Genomic DNA, 16,847 nt, shown 5'->3' on the forward strand with positions numbered 1-16,847 from the left:
TCTCTCTCTCTCTCTCTCTCTCTCTCTCTCTCTCTCTCCTTCCCTTGCTCTCTTTCTCATACACACACACACATTAAAAATGCAAATCTATAAAACTAAAAGAACAAGGAAAACAATCTATGTGATTTTGGATTTGATGATGACATTTTAGATACAACATCAAAACCATGGTTCATGAAAGAAAAAACTGATTAAACTTTACTGAAGTTAAAAATTGTTGTGCAAAAGACACTGATAAGAGAATGGAATCAAGCCACAGAGTTGGAAATACTTCCTAAAACACATATCTGACAAAGGAGCTGTATCCAAAATGTACAATGAACTTTTAAGCTCAACAGTCAGAAAACCACCACCTAATTTTAAAATGGGCAAATATTTGGACAGGCACCTCACCAAAAAAAGATATACAGATGGTAAATAATCATATGAAAAGATGTTCAACACCATTCATAATTGAGAAATTTCAGGTTAAAACACCAAGATACCATTAAACAGCTATCAGACTGTCCAAAATTTTAAAAAAAGCTCATACCAAATACTAAATGCTGGTGAGGATATGGAATACACCCTTACTTTGCCATGGGAATACAAAATGGTACACTCACTTTAGAAGACAGTTTGACAGTTTCTTACACAGTCTTCTCACAGGATCCAACAATCACACTCCTAGGTATTTACCCACTAAACCAAAAACTTCACCTGCTCACAAATGTTTAGATCAGCTTTATTCAAACAGCCAAAGTCTAGAATAACCAAGATGTCCATCAATAAGTATATGGATAAATTGTGGAACATTCATACAATAAGGTATTATTCAGCTAAAAGAAATAATTTTCAAGCCACAAAAAGACATTGAGAAACTTTTAAGTGCATATTTTTAAGGGAAAGAAGTCAGTCAGCAAAGGATACCTCTTGCATGACTCCAGTTATGTGACATTTCAAAAAAGACAAAGATGAGCACCTACTGGTTACCATGGGTGTGAGGGAGGGAAGGAATGAGTATGTGAAGTATGGGAGATTTTTAAGACAGTGAAACTATTCAGTGTAACACTGTGACAGTTCATACATAACGTATGCATCTGACAAAACCTATGAACCTTTATAACACAAAGAATGAACCTTAATGTACACAATTCTTTTTTGAAAATTAGGAGGTGAGAGGAATCCTAAACTATGACTAAAAATCTAATTTCATCTTGAATATATTTTAAACAACCTCACCAAACAGGGTAGAAGGAAAGGTATATGGAGTTAAATAAATGGAAATAAATGGAGTCCACAAGACTAAAGCTAAAAGGAACTGCATGTAAGTACTGCACACTGGCCAATGAAGTTGTATGCCCAAGTGATACACGTTAAAAATTCTGATACTGCTCTGCACAAATAATGGAAGTGAACAATTACAAAAATGGACAGCAGATGGGGTTAGCCAAGTTTCTCACTACTGGAGGAGAAGAGGCCAGAATGATCCACGTAGTAATGGAGTGAAGATAAAGAATCAGTAAGAACTCATTTAACTTATAGATCAATGGTTACATATGGAATTACTTATAGATATGTATATACGCAGTCCCCAAAACAGAAACAAAACAGCCAAATTACCAAAAGTATTTTAAAAGTTAGCCAGGACCAGTGGTACATACCTGTAATTCCAGGTACTCAACAGGCTAAGGCAGGAGCATCCCAAGTTCTAGCCTTACCTGAGCAACTTAGCAGGACCTTACCTCAACACAAATATTTTAAAAAGGCCAGAGGATGTACCTCAGTGCTCCCTGAGTGCAAAATGGTACTGGGGATTTAATTTTTTTTAATTTTTAAAATTTTTAAAGTAATAAAAACTAAGAATAAAAGAATCTCCAAAAAAACAAAATTGATGTGATTTCTCTCTCTCTTTTTTTTTGGTACCAGAAATCAAACTCAGGATCTTGTGCTTGCCAGGCAGGCACTTGTGCCACTGATTTCTCTTAAATACTAAATTTCCCAATCAGAGAACTAGGACTCCATTATGATTTCTTAGTAAATAGTTCAATAATGAGAGCACTATTCCATTTTCTGCTATGAAAATAAAACTAAGATCTGAAATTTTCAAGTCTGAAAAATGTCATATGTTTGAGTTAAATGGCATTTTTATTTCATCAAGAAAGCTAGATCCACAAAATAATTTTACTAATTGTACACTTATCTGTTTCTTTCTCTGTCCACCAAAAAAAAACAAAAACAAAAAAAAACCCTCCACAAAACATTGCCTATTTTTGCTCATGGTTTAGTATAACCATTCTCCAGCCTGACCTACTGCCTAAATACAAGTGATCTAATGGTATAGCTCAGAGATATAGTATAGCTTTAGCAGACATGAGACTCTGGGTTCAATACCCAACATGCCCTCCCCTCCAAAAAAGAATTATATCAAAGCCACAGGGTCTCAAAATTACAGTAATCTCTTCTTGATTGTCATGAAAGGAGTGTGTGTGTGTGTGTTGCAGTTCTGAGGTTCAAACCCAGGAACCTAGCATGCTGGGCAAGCACCTTACACTGAGTTTTACCTGTAGCCCATCAAACATTCTTTAATGCAGTAATTCTGACACATTACTGTATTCTATCTTAGGAAAAAACAATACAAAAGTATCTTACTGCAAACTATAACCAGAAATAAATACAATAGAAAAATTAATAAATACAAAATATATACAAAACACCTCATCTTATTTGAATTAGAAATCATTTTTGGTAAATGAGGGAGAAACAAACATCAATTACATGTAGACCAAACAGATTTCCAACATTCTGTGAAAAGCCCTAATTCACAAATACTTTTAACCCTTCTTCAAGTATCAAAAGCAATATTCAATCTTTATAACGTAGTTGGGTTTTCTTTGTTTTGAGATAGGGATCTTTCTATGTTGCACATGCTGATTTCAAACTCATGGACTCAAGTGATCCTCCTACCTCAGCCTCCAAGTAGCTGTGTATCAATATTTATAAAATACTTACATTCACAAATTTAACGTTGAGCAAAAAAGAATAGTAATAATAGTAAAGTTTGGCACTGCCAAAGTTGAAAAACTAAGTGTGTCAATCAACATCTGGTGCATACCAGAAGGAGAAAAGAGAATAAATAACCTGTTAAATAAGCTGCTTGATATCATTGAGATGTTTTACCTTTGGCTGCCTGTTGTACTCAACAAAGAATGCTGCCCAAGACAGGAAAAGTACAAAAATTCTCACCTGTTTTCAACCTTAATACCTCCCACCAGAAATAATAAGGGTGGGAAGGAGTGGTAGATTCCTGAAATTTTCTAATTCCAAGGCAATCAGTATACAATCACCTCAAGCAGATTTATTTCTGAATAAAAGAATCATATTTGTCATTCTGGGGGAAAAGTATAATAAGCGTTAAGATATTTATAAAATAAATATAAAACTATAATCAAGCTATTTAGAAAAAAGTTCATTTGATAATTACCTGTGAAGCAACATAATCACTTGTTACCAAGAATAAAACCAAACTCATTTACTTTCCTCAGCAGAATAGAAAATTCCAGTCCAAGAATTCTAACATACCCTCTTAGCCGGGCGTGGTGGCGCTAACCTATAATCCCAGCACTTGGGAGGCTGAGGCAAGAGGATCATTGCGAGCTCGAGGCCAGCCTGGGCTGCAAAGTGAACTCAAGGCCAGCCTGAACTGCATAGCAAGACCCTGTCTCAAAATGACAAAATAATTAATTAATTAATTAATTAATTTAAAAATACCCTCATACTAAAAATAAAGCTATATATGTTGCTCCCAGTTGTCAAATTACAACTAGTTTACACTTGTTGTCACAGCACAACAAGGTCCCTTTCGACTCTCAAGTGTCTTCATTTGGGTGATAAGTTATATTGTCCTAGTTTTGGTACATTTTGTCTCTGGGGAACTTCTAAGATACACACAGTCCGTATGCACTTGTATTTACTAGTTTAGCCAACTAAAGGCAGAAAAGTTCTTATGAAAGTTGGATGACTTTCCCTGCATTTACTCATGGGGTAAGGGGTAGAGAGAGACTTCAAAGTCAACTGGATTTAAGGAAAACTTGGGGTCCCTATTCTTACTCCCCTACTAATCCCTGCCTGGTCAGGTACCATCATCTGTCCTCTCCTGCGTTCCCAGGGTTTGCTCTGGGAATGCAATAGTTTGTCAATCTGCTGAATTCCCTGTCAGATCCTAGGTTTCCAAACAGCAAAGGCTGTTAGCCAATTTTCCAAACCCACTGTGTAGTATTATCATGTTTGTCAAATACTAAACACTCATTAAAATGTTTTCCTGAATGAATAGAAAAACTAAGATTAGCACACAAACACAATAATGTTTTTCTTTCATGCATTTCTATAACTGCATTCCTTATTTTTAACTTTTAAACTAGTTTCATTATTTAGAGAATAGTATTAAAATTTTTTCCATGTTCCACATTTTTCAAACACTAGTACTACTAGTCATTTTGCTTTCTACTAAGGCAGTGAGTAGAACTGATATAAAAGAATAGAAAATGGCCAGTCATGGTGACACACTTCCTTAATTCCAGGACTCCAGAAGGCTGAGGCAGGAAGACCAAAAGTTCAAGTCCCACCTTGGGAACTTAGTGAGACCCTGTCCCAAAAAATAAAAAGGGGTGGGTATAACCCAGGATCACGAAGGTCCTGGGTTCAACCTCCAATACCAAAAAAATGAAGAAAAAAAAAAAAAGACAGTCAATTATGTGAGTAATTTCAAAATGAAGATATTTTCTTTGTACTCAAAATGCAATAGTAACATAATAAACACTGAGTCCAAGAATAACAAAGGAGATAAGAAGGAATAAGAAATAAACATTTAATGAACATGTTATATGCATGAAAAAGCCATATGAAACCAAATATTCTGGATAATTAATACATACTAGTAGAAAAAATAATAGAGAGAAAAAAAGAAAGATTTAATGATGTCTAAAAATTGAGACAGGCTGAGGATATAGCTCAGCAGCCTGCCTGGCAAGTGCAAGGTTGTGAGTTCAATTTCTAGTACCAAAAAAAATTTAAAAAAATAAAAATGAAGCCATTACTTTGTGTAAATTCCAACAATAATCTATTGTAATTACATTGTTTCATCTCCTGACAGCTGAATACATATTTGGCATTAAAAAATTTAAGCAAAATGCTTTTATTCACATATTAGAAGCTAAAGAACTATCAGTAAACTCTTAACATTCTGATACTTAAACTCCGAAAGTATACAACAGATTTATTTTGCCAAGATATTTTGTTTTTTCAATTTCTGCCTTTAAAAACTGTGTGTGTAGTACCAGGGTTTGATCTGGGGCCTTGCACATGCCAGGACAAGTGTTCTACCATGGAGCTTCATTGCCAGCCTCTCTCCCTGCTTCTTTGAGACAGGGTCTGGCTAAATTCTCTAGGGGTGGCCTTGCATTTGAGATCCTTCTGCTTCAACCGCCTTCAGGGCTGGGATTCCAGGTGAGTAGCTAGGATTACAGAAGTGCACTATCACCCATACCTCAGCTTTAAAAACTTGAGCAGCATATAAAAACTCAAAAAGAGAAACAGGCTGGATGTGACAATGAGTTATTTCTTCACACATATGACAACGAATGCTAGAAATGGGATAAAAGTTACTAATAGCCATGATGATTTCCCTAACCTGATTACTGCATTAGCCTTCTACAGAAATCATTTCTGAAAATCCCTCCCTTAAGATATTCTCTAGCAAAACTAATACAACTAGTCCTAATTTTCCAACACCAACTCAGAGTTTGAGATCTGCTACACTTTGAATAATTGCCTACACATGGCCAATTTAAGTGTAAACCCCAAATGTTTTTAACTTGTTAAAATTATCACATGAAAGTTAAAGAGTAACATCTTACTTCATCAACAATCTTGGTTTGCAAAAGTGAGGTAAATTACCACAGAAAGAATCAATTATTTGAAGTTCCAGTTCACTACACTTCCTAAATACCAAACAATGCAATCAAAAAGCATTATTCTTCATGTGATCTGATAAATTTGCTCCGAAGCCACAGACTGCACCCTGAACCAAAGCACACATTTTCTAACTGTTCAATTCATCCTAAAAGACATTATACATGAATGTGAATAATGTAAATCTATCACTCTACTACAAAAATAACTCAAACTTCATCTGTGAAAGATAATCTCTGAAAAGTAATAATGTACTTTTGAGGGAAAATGCCCCTTTGGCAATCAAATATCACCTTTCAACAAAATTAAACACAGCGATTTACTTTGGAAGTTGAGGAACACTGACTACAAATTCTGTAAGTTTGTACCCTATTTCAACATATCAAAAAAGAAGAAAGAGTAGGATCTTTCCCATATTGGTAACATAAAAACCAAATGAATAAGACAGGGAAACCTAAGATAAAATAACTCTCTACATAACTCATAAAGGAAACTTCAGCATCACATTTCCTTGAATTCTGAGCACCAAGTAGAGAGAACAAAACCACTGTTTTCAAGTAAAGACAGATGCAGGTATGCATCTCAGAAAAACAGATCCAAAAACTCTAACCCTATCAGATTCAAGATGACCATAAAAAATAAATAACCATCAAAGTACATTTAGTAGACAAACTTTGTAAATGACAACTTTTCTAGATGATTAAACTAGGCAGTAAAAGAAAAAGAGAACATTCTCAAAACTTTTAGAGGTCACCATATTTCCCAAGATATCCAAATACCCATTTAAGCTATCTCCTAATTTTTTAAACATTCTAAATAAATAGAACCCAAACTAGATACACACAGATACTGCAGTACTGGGATGGTGAAACCTCCTAATTAATTTCACTGAATAGTTCTATAAGAATAATCAGTCTCTTGAAAGCAGCTGGGAGAGTATCCACATCAGCAGCTGACTCTCTGCAGATGGCTCTGTACTTTTCCAAAGGGAAGTAAGCTAATCACTGTGCACAGAGTTTACAGAATACACAGATCTATCATTCTAATCTTACTCTAAGGTCTGAATCAAGAATCTAAACAGTTTCAGATAGGAACCAGGGTATAGCAGAGGTAGAGTTCAGCATATCTAAGGCCCTGGGTTCAATCCCCAGCACACAAAAAGAAACCAAAACAAAACAAAAAAGATTTCAGCTAGCTTAAGCAAAAATAAATCATTTTTTCAAAAGATGCTTTCATAAGCCAGGCATGAGGGCACATACCAATAATCCTGGCACTCTGGGAGGCTGAGGCAAGAGGATCACAAATTTGAGAGCAGCATGGGGAACTTAGTCACTTAGGGAGATCATCTCAAAATTAAAAATTAAAAAAAGGATACAGGTAGACTGTGGCAAATGGATAGCACATGAGATTTCTAAAAATTAAAAAGGAGGGCTGGGGATATAACTCAGCGCAAAGACACTGGATTCAATATCAAGTACCACCAAAAAAACAAGTGTTTTCATAAAAATGAAAGTTCATTAAAGGTAGTACAAATATATAAACATACTCAAACATAGCTCCTTAACTCAGCAACTCAAATATCTAGCAGACACAGTCAATTCCTCATCTATTATGAGAACCATATTTAGTTGGTAAGGGGCAATAAGTAATAAAAGGACTACATACATATTGCTTAGTATTGACTAACAGTGTGTCAAAATATTTAATCGTGAGGTACTCCTCCCATTACTCAAAGAGCAAAAATTCACTTTTTTCACTATGAAGGTAGCTTTCAGGTATAAATTTTAGTACCACTTTAAGTTCCCTATCTTTAGTCCCCTCAACTCCCAACAACATGCTGTGTGCCAAAATAAAAGATTTAAGGGAGGCGTCTTCAAATTAGAGAAACAGACTTAAAGTACAGCTAAAACAAAATATCATAACTAGGGCAGAGCAAAAGAGTGCCTGCCACATGTAAGAATAAAAATCTTATCAACAATAAACCCAAACATAAGATAACCACTTAAAACATAAGATAAAGAGAAGCATATATGAGAAGGTAGAGCGGATTATGAAGGAAAATTCATACACTAATTAAAGGCAGCCAGATTTCCATCAGCTGTTACTCGGTCTGGGCGTTAGAGCTTAGTTGTCCTTAGTTTCTTTCTTTATATAGTACAAGACAGTCTAAGAGACGAGATGCTCTGCAATTCTTCTAGTTCTTTTAGTGACTTTCCTCTCTGACCTTGGAAGTTATTCAACCTCTTCTGGTAAATAATACAAACTAAAATCACAGAAGTCCTAAGTATCGAGGAACATACAATTATATTCTGAGCTCATAATAAGCAAAATCCAAACTTCTTAACAATGCATTCAAAGCTATTTTTATCATATTTCAGCCTTACTTTCTAGTTTCTATCTCATAATTGTATACAAACAGCAACTTCAGGTCCCTGCTCTCCTAAGAATTTTGTACAATTTCCTGGCTCTTTGCTCAGTTTCCTCAGCCAGTGAAATCTTTCCCTCTTCTCTGTTACTTAAATTATAATTGTCCTTCAATGACAGCTTAAACCATACTTCACCAACAATCTTAAGAATATTGACTCTTTCTACTAAATTCACACTGTTTGTCATTTACCTCCATGACTTTATTTTCCTTTACACATGGTAAATTATCTTCCCCAGTGCAGTGTAAGCTTCTCAAGGGCAGTGATGCAGGAATACTGACTCACAAGTCCTGCAGCGCTTTATACACAGCCAGACTGGATATAAAATAGTAGTGAGCCAACATGAGGAAAAATGAGGCCTAAATCAATGTTTTTCAGATGGTGGATCACAACCTAACAAATTGTGAAATTAATGTAGTGGGCAACCATCAGCATTCAAAAACCAAAACAAACAAATAAAAAACTTAAGTTGCAATATTAAAAAAATATTCTAGCTGTGCACAGTGGTACATGCCTATAGACCTAGCCCAAACTCAGGAGACTGAAATAGGAGGATCACGAGTTCAAGGTCAGCCTGGACTACATGATGGGACACTGTCTCAAAGCGCCCCAAAAAAGAACAAAAAAGATTTAAATTGCCTAATGATTTTTTTCCAAACGTATCACCCAGGCATAGGCTCTTACCGGGTTCCCTGTGTGAAGCAGAAAGCATCTATGTAGATGACAGTTAAATATAATGAACCTAACTGACTCTAATCTAAACCACTGTTTTTGTCTTCTGGGGTTCTTTTTTGTTGTTTTTGTTTTGTTTTGTGTTTTGGTACTGAGAATTTAACTCAGGACCTTGCACTTGCCAGACAGGTACTGTGCCACTGAGCTATATCACCAGCCCTAATTTAAACCATTGTGATTAGCCACGATATCCTTTGTGAGTACTGCCATCACCTCATGAATGAACAGATCACAGATCATGCTTGCAAAGCACTTCTGCTGTGATCATACATTATAAAATGCCTGCTTGTCTACCAGATCATAAGAATTATTCCCAATGAGACTTATCTTTAAAAATACGTAATTATCCTTGAGGGCATGGTAACCAAGCCCTTACCTAAAACAAACTAGTCAGTGGTAGCCAGAAAGACAACAGTTTGCAATGCCCAGAAAAATCACTGGGCTTACTAATGAAAGATCTTTTTTCTGGTGACAGTAATCTGTAGAAGTGATTTCTAAAGAAAAGGTAATGCTACTTTCCAAGCCCAAACTACAAAAAAATTAAAAGTATTTTTGAAGTTACAGCTATGTTCATCATGCTCTCTTTGCTGATAGCCAACAGCAAGTAGCAACAGTAAGGACAAAGAATGCCTGCTTTAGTCCCTCACCTCTCACCCAATTTAACAGAGAGATGAAGGGTAAAAATACAAGATGGTTATATTTCACAATGGCAGAAAAAACTCCCTGCTAGTTTATGGGCATGTAATCACATTTTAACAACTTTAAGTAACTATTCACAGTTAAGAGTAACTGACTACTAACAATAAAGAACAGCTGAAAAATTGCCATGCGTGGTGGTACATGCCTATAGTCCTAGTACTTGGGAGGCTGAGGCAGGAGGATTCAGAGTTCAAGTCCAGCCTAGCCAACTGTGATTTTAGTATCAAAATTAAGCAAGACTGGAGATGTAGCTCAGTGCAACGGCCCTGAGTTCAATCCCCAGTACTAAAGGGGGAAAAAGCAATGCTGGGGAAAAAAAAAAAATCAAAGATATGGAAAATATACTAGATTTAGAATCCAAAGACCTAGGTTTAATTCTGGTTGTCACTCACTATTATTGTAACACTCAGTTTCCACTCTTATAAAAGGGATCATTTTGCTCATATTCACTAAGTATTAATTGAAAAATATTATCTATGTGCCACTTGACATTTGGCTAGGGTTTAACAAATACATATAGTATTTGATGTCATTCCTGCCTTGAAAGGTGCTTATAATTTCCCTATCTCATGGGGCTTTTATGAAATTCAAATGCAAAACACTACAAACCATACACCACACACACTGCATAGAGGTATAATGATTCTGATTACTTGTTTTACTTCTTAACCACCCACCTTTATTCCAAAGCTTAACAAGATCCAATAAATAAAGTATAAATAATCAAATAGAAAAGTTATTACTTAACTGATTTTCCACTTAGGCTGGTATTCAGGACCCTAAAAAATTGCTATTTATTTTCATAGTCTCAGCTCATGACTCTCAATACTGTATAACTATAATGATAAAATTAAGAATACAGGCATATAACCTGTAATGTTGCTCTGGGCATGTGCCCCAGTATGTGGGTTGCACTCCCTACACCTGGCAAAAGAGTAAAAATTAAAGATGTCTAGGCCTCACACAAGACCTCCTGAATCATGACCCTTAAAAGGTGAGCCTGAGAATCTATATTTTTAACAAGCACAACCAAGTGATTCTAATACATACTAAAACTTGAAAACCACTGCCATAAAAATTTCCTTTGATCAACAACCATTTCAAATACTATTATCAAAATCTACCTGAAAATCTGAACCAAATAGAATTCAGTTTCAATTACAAAAGCAGCTCTTGAGAAGGTATTTAGCAGTCAATGTTACATGACTCACACAACTTATAAAAATACCTGTGACACTAGCTTCTTTTTATTCAATTATTTCCAAACTGTCACAGAAAATGAAGTTTAAAAACTGACTCTCAGGGCTGGGGATGTAGCTCAGCAGCACAGGACCTGCCTGGCAAGTGCAGGGTAGTAAGTTTGATTCCCGATACCAAAAAAAAAAGAGAGAAAGAATAAAAACTGTCAATGAACAATTATATACATATTCCCTATTTATCTTATAGTTTAACAAGGGAAAGTTGGTCAGTATATTACCAGATTGCTATCAAGGAGGAAAGCACATATTCTCTGGCCAGCATAAATATACAGTAATTTTGAATGCTTCCAAGCTAACCTTAGGGAACTATGTTCAAAGACCATACTACCAAATGCCAAAGAGATAAAGAAATAGCCAACAGATTAATCCCTCAAAAACAGTCACAAATCCAAATCTGCACACTGAAACTCTCCAAAAGGCATCTCTCATGGAATCAATCAAAAGCCCTTGTTACTGCCAGGTGAGGTGGTGCATGCCTGCCATCCCAGCACTCTCAAGGCTTGGGCAGGAGGATCATTGTTTGAGGCCAGCATGGGCTACGTAGTGAGTTTAAGGCCAGCCTGCACTACAAAGTGAGACTTGGTCTCTACTGCAACCTTAAAAAAGTTAACTTGACGCCAGTTACTTTCCATACTATATAATTAGTGCAAATACATTTATTTTATTTTTTTTTGGACCTATTGGCCTCCAGGTACATACACATCAAAGAGAAGACAGTGTACCTTACACTGGGAAAAATTGTAAGATGGTGACTAAAAATGCCAGTCAAGAAAACTTTCCATCTGCAGTAAAATTTGGAGCCCAGAGGGCTTCTCATACTGCAGTATCAAGCCCTGCAATGTGACTCTCTCCAAAGCATCTTACAATTTATAGTCGTTTTTGGAGGGAGAAAAGACAAACTAAATCACACCAGCTTCAATTTAGTTTAATGATTGTTCCAAGATTCAGTAAGATCAGTGTCTTGCTAAGCAGACTCTTTTTTTTTTTTTTTTTTTGGTTTTCTTCCGGTACCAGGAATCGAACTCACGATCTCGCGCTTGCCAGGCAGGCGCTGTGCCGCTGAGCTAAATCCCCAGACCTCAGACTCTTAAAAAACCAAGAAACTGATGCTCTTGTGTCCAAGCTTGTAAATCCCTTAATCTCAAAGTTATTCTGTTCTTTCACACCTTTATGAGTCATCCAAGCAACTACAATATATAAAAATTTGAATAAAAACAATTTTTATGTAGAGGTAAAAGGTCTAAAATACGGGAAAGTCTTAAATAGCAATTATCAAGGTTCACAAATCCACATGATACAAAGGATACATCTACACAGTGATAACCCACCTATCCTTACCTCTGACCCCACTGGGCACTTCAGCAGCAAGCAAAGTTTTACTGGGACAACAGGGAGAACTTGAGTGAAAGACAAAGAAAAGCTCTAAGGAGTGTTGCCTAAAGGATGCCTCTGGAAAACTAGCATCAATCAGGTCAGATCAAAACAAGTAGTTAGAACGAAAGAATCACATTTTCTGCTGGGGTGCAGCTCAATAGCAAAGCACTTGCCTAGCATGTGCAAAGTCCTGGATCCAATCCTCAACACCACAAAAAAAAGGAAGAAGGAGGGACAGAGAGAAAGAGGTAAGATGCAGGCATGGAGGAAAGAGGGCCAGGAGACTGGAGGGAGAGAGGGACCCCCTAACTGAGGTTTCAGAGAATCTACCAATTAGCTCAGCTTTGTGCTGTAACTATCACAACTTCCCCTAGAATACTAGAGAAGTTTTAAAGACTTTGCAAATCAAAATAGATACATCTAGAAGGGTGAGCAACCAATGCCAGGAAGATTTCTAATTACCACAACTTTCAAGGGAGAGGTCGTCTAGGCAGAGCATTTTTTTCCTAAACTAAAACTAAAACAAATAATTCTGTAGGAGACCAACAGCTAACATGATCTACTGTGTGTTGTACCAATAAACATAGCTGATGATGACCTCTCAAAGACACAGTTTCCCACTCACCACTGAGGAGTGCCAAAAAGCAACACCTTTTCCACACAAGGAAAAGTCTTCCCAGGTTCCTAACCTGAAACCTGGGCCTGAGGCAAGTTCTTTTCCCTGTCCTATGAGATCATCTGAGAGCTCCTTTACAGGACCTAGTTTATATTTGGGCTTGGCTGCCAAAATGCCATAAAGGAAAGGAGCCATCAACTAGGCTAGCTGTAGTTTCCTACAGAATTACTTAGTTTAGTTGTGTTAGAGCCTATAAAGCATAAATTATTTGGCACTTTATAAATTTATAATTCTAAATAATTTTAAGTCTAACAATAAACAGCTAGGCCAGGCATAGTGGTGCATGCCTGTAATCCCAGCACTCCAGGAGGCTGAGGCAGGAGGACAGTTGCAAGTTCAAGACCAGCCTGAGCTATAAAGCGAATTTAAGGCTAGCCTGAACTGCATAGCGAGACCCTGCCTCAAAAAAACAAAACAAAATAAAACAAAACAAAAAAAAAAAATGAACAGTTAGACCCAAAGTTAACTTGCAAAAGAAAAGAAAAATGACAACTCCAAGCAAGAGCTTCTATCAGAAGAAAATATTAGCAATAGATTTCAGATTTTATCTAGAAAGAAAATAACTAGGTGTCCTGGTACAAGAAATCAAAAAAAGTATTTACTGTATTCTATACCTAAATGTCCTGCCCCCAAAAGACTAAGAACATATTGTCAGAGGGTACCAGAAAACAGTATGTAGGACACAGTGAGAAAAGTAAGCATCTGTTACAGAAAGGACAGAAAAGAGGTACAAAATCTCTAAACACACACTTAGCAAGTTACTCTTTCTTGATGTATAAGAAAAGGGGAAACAATGAGTGGATGCCACAGACTAAGACTGTCAAGGATAAAAGGGTAAGGGGCACAAGATATGGGAAAGAATAGACTCCGTAAGACTTTTAGGATACCACCCCTTTGGAAAACCTTCAATGAACGTATAGTTTTACAAGAGGGAAAACTGTAGTTGTGGAAATTACAATGGAGATAAAATGTTTTTAAAATGAGAAAGACTTCATACGGGCTAGAACAAAAATGTGGAAAAAAACAATATACACTACAGATGCAATAAGAAGACAAATACAGAAGAGAAGACTGCTAAGAAGAATGGAGACAATGCCAGCACACACCACCTACAAGTCAACCACTATATGAATTTTAATACAAAGTACAAAAATACAAATGTAACACCTAGATTAAGGTAGTGAGAGAGGTCTACCTAGAAACTGCAAGACAAGGCAACATCCTACAAGCCTTAAGGAATGCGGTGGGGCAGTAAGTGTGATGGGGGTAGATAACTGCAGCAGCAAGAGGGTGTGTTGCAGCAGAATAAGGAAAGTAGCCTACAGCAGAAAAACAATGAGCTAAAGTGAAGTGTGGGCTCACAGAAGCACAGAGGAGAGAAAATGTAGCTGGGTATGTCCTAAAAAGCGTGGAGGTCAAAGACCCACAAGAGGGCTGTACTTTGGCGGAAGTAGGAGCTAGAAGAGCTTCACCGTCAACCTGACTCAAAAGAAGTGTAAGTGTGGTGCATTCGGAGGGATATGTTGATGGAAACAATATATTCAAAATCAGGGTGCAATACCGGGTTCTAGGGAGAAGAGAAACTAGTGCCAAGCCCTCCCTGCGAAAGGTAAGCAAGGATCAGAAAGGAAGGCGTACTCTTCAGGGGATGAACACAAGGAGGAGAGCAAAGGACAAGCGGTAGACGGGAAAATACAGGGGGTGCTTAACGATAGGAAAACATACCTAAGAAAAAGGAGTGGAATGGGGAGGGATGTGTTTCCAGAGCAAAAGTGCGAGCAGACCCGAGGTTCTGCTTACTTGGTTTAGAGGGCAGAAGGGACAGTCCACAGGGACTGAGGGGAGTGGCGGAGAACAGGAAACTACGACGCTGAAGACGAGAACTTGGGGAGGACCCGCTACTGGCCGGATCAGAAAAGGAGGTGCCATCAATAAGGAGCAGAAGACGTTCATTATAAGGCAGGCGAGGGGCAGGGAGAGCAGGAAACAGCGGGATAAAAGGGGGGAGGCAAAGGGGCAGAAAACAGCCAAAGGCATGTGGGCAGGGGTAAAAGTACACAAGGACTTAAACCGGAGGCTACGAGGGAGATGGGAGCCGCGGGAACCCGGGAGGGGGTCCACCCACAGGAGGTGCGGGGCAGCGGAGGCCTGCAGGGTCGGGGTCCCGGGGCGGGGGTGCGGCCTGCGGGTGACAGGGGCGGAGGGCAAATGCAGGGACAGGCGGAGGGGCCCGGGGAGGGTGGGGCGGCGGGTGGCCCCGATACTCACACCTCCAGGATGCGGTCCCCCTTGCGCACCCCGGCCCGATCGGCCGCCCCCCCGGGCAGCACGGCGCTCACATGCTGCAGCGGCGCATACAGCTCCCCGTTGATGCTCCGCAGTTGCCCGCCCTCGCTCACTTGGCCCCGCACGTTGAAGCCGTAGCCGGACTCGGACTTGACGATGCGCACGACCCGCGGGCCGCCGCCTCCGCCGCCACCGTTCCCGGCGCAGTGGAGCCCAGACCCCCCACCGCCGCCGCCGCCTCCGTTCCTGTGAGGGGCTGAGGGGTGAATCCCTTCCCCGTCCTCGTCCGCCATCTTGCGAGCAGGCGAGCCCTACCCCCGCCCCCCTACGCCTCCACTCCCTCCCGGCGCGCACTCGCCCTCCTTGGCAGCCGCGCGACCCCCGGCGCGCGCGCCCGCTCGGCTGGCCGCGGGACCGAGCCGGCCACGGTGCCTCTGGTGGCGGGGGGAGGGAGGGAGGCAGCCGGGGGCGGGAGAAAGCGGATGGTGGGGCGCCGCGAGGCCTCCTGGGAGTTGTAGTTTCTGGGCAGTGGGGAAGGGGAGGGGGTCCTATTACGCGTTCGGGAGCAAGGCATGCTGGGAGTTGTGGTTCTGCTCTTAGGCAGTTCTGTTAATGGATGGTGAGTTTCTACCCCAGCTCCAAGCTTAGCAAGAGGTTCCCCTATTGACACAGGACAAGTTTCCTCTCCACTTGATTTCATAAGGTCTACAACCAGTAATGTCGGCTAGGGGTGCTGCTCAGAGTTGGACTGAGTTCTTAGCATGCACGAGGCCCTGAGTTCAATTTCTGGCACATGTGTTTGTGCACACATGCACAAACACAACAATGTTAGGGGGAGTTGGTGCCTGTGAGTCAACACAGTCTTAAATGTGCTCAGTAACTTGTGTATTTTTGTGTGGACTGAACCTAGGTAACTCTCTCTGTGCTTCTCTTTGTTTTGAAGCAAGGTCTCACTAAGTTGTGAGGTTGCCCAGGGTAGGCTTGATTCTCCCGGCTCAGCATTTTGCAGATCTCTGCCATCATGCCTGGCTTTGTATGTTCATTTTATTTCAGAGCCCCAGCAACCTTGGGAAACAACTAGATCACAAACTAGTTTCCTTATTTCAAACATTAGGAAACCAAATCTTACAGTGGCCAAAGTCACCCAGCTATTAAGTAACAGGAACTAAAGCCCAGTTATTTTTGTGCAACTTTTTTTTCATGTATTGTACCTACATAAGAAGTATGCCCCAGCTATACACGAAGGATATATACAGAGGAAACTACAGTCTCAGTAGTCAATTAATTTCATTTGAGCAATCATTACAAAGTTACTTTTATTTGAAATTCGTTTCCTTCAGTAGTACAGTAGAATTCTTGACACATGGCCCCAATGAATGTTTTTTGGTTATCTATGAAAACACAAACATGAGGGGCTGGGGATTTAGCTCAGTGGCACAGTGCCTG

At 39.1% G+C, this 16,847-nt stretch overlaps 1 protein-coding gene across 3 annotated transcripts in view; it reads right to left on the bottom strand.

Moving 5' to 3' along the window:
• Snx27 (sorting nexin family member 27) overlaps nt 1–16,839 on the bottom strand; it is a 79,476-nt gene extending 62,637 nt beyond the window's left edge. Inside the window, exon 1 of one of the 3 annotated variants that reach the window (XM_005414566.2) lies at nt 15,384–16,838. In XM_005414566.2, the coding sequence (XP_005414623.1) occupies nt 15,384–15,694 (311 nt within the window). In that variant the 5' untranslated portion in view covers nt 15,695–16,838. Of the gene's footprint in view, nt 1–15,383 lie in introns of all 3 variants that reach the window. The other 2 variants (XM_005414568.2, XM_005414567.2) reach the window with 2 other exon arrangements.
• Between the last annotated feature and the right edge of the window lie 8 nt (nt 16,840–16,847).

This window comes from Chinchilla lanigera, unplaced genomic scaffold (assembly GCF_000276665.1).
Source record: "Chinchilla lanigera isolate Chin_1 unplaced genomic scaffold, ChiLan1.0 scaffold00188, whole genome shotgun sequence".
NCBI classification, from domain to species: domain Eukaryota; kingdom Metazoa; phylum Chordata; class Mammalia; order Rodentia; family Chinchillidae; genus Chinchilla; species Chinchilla lanigera.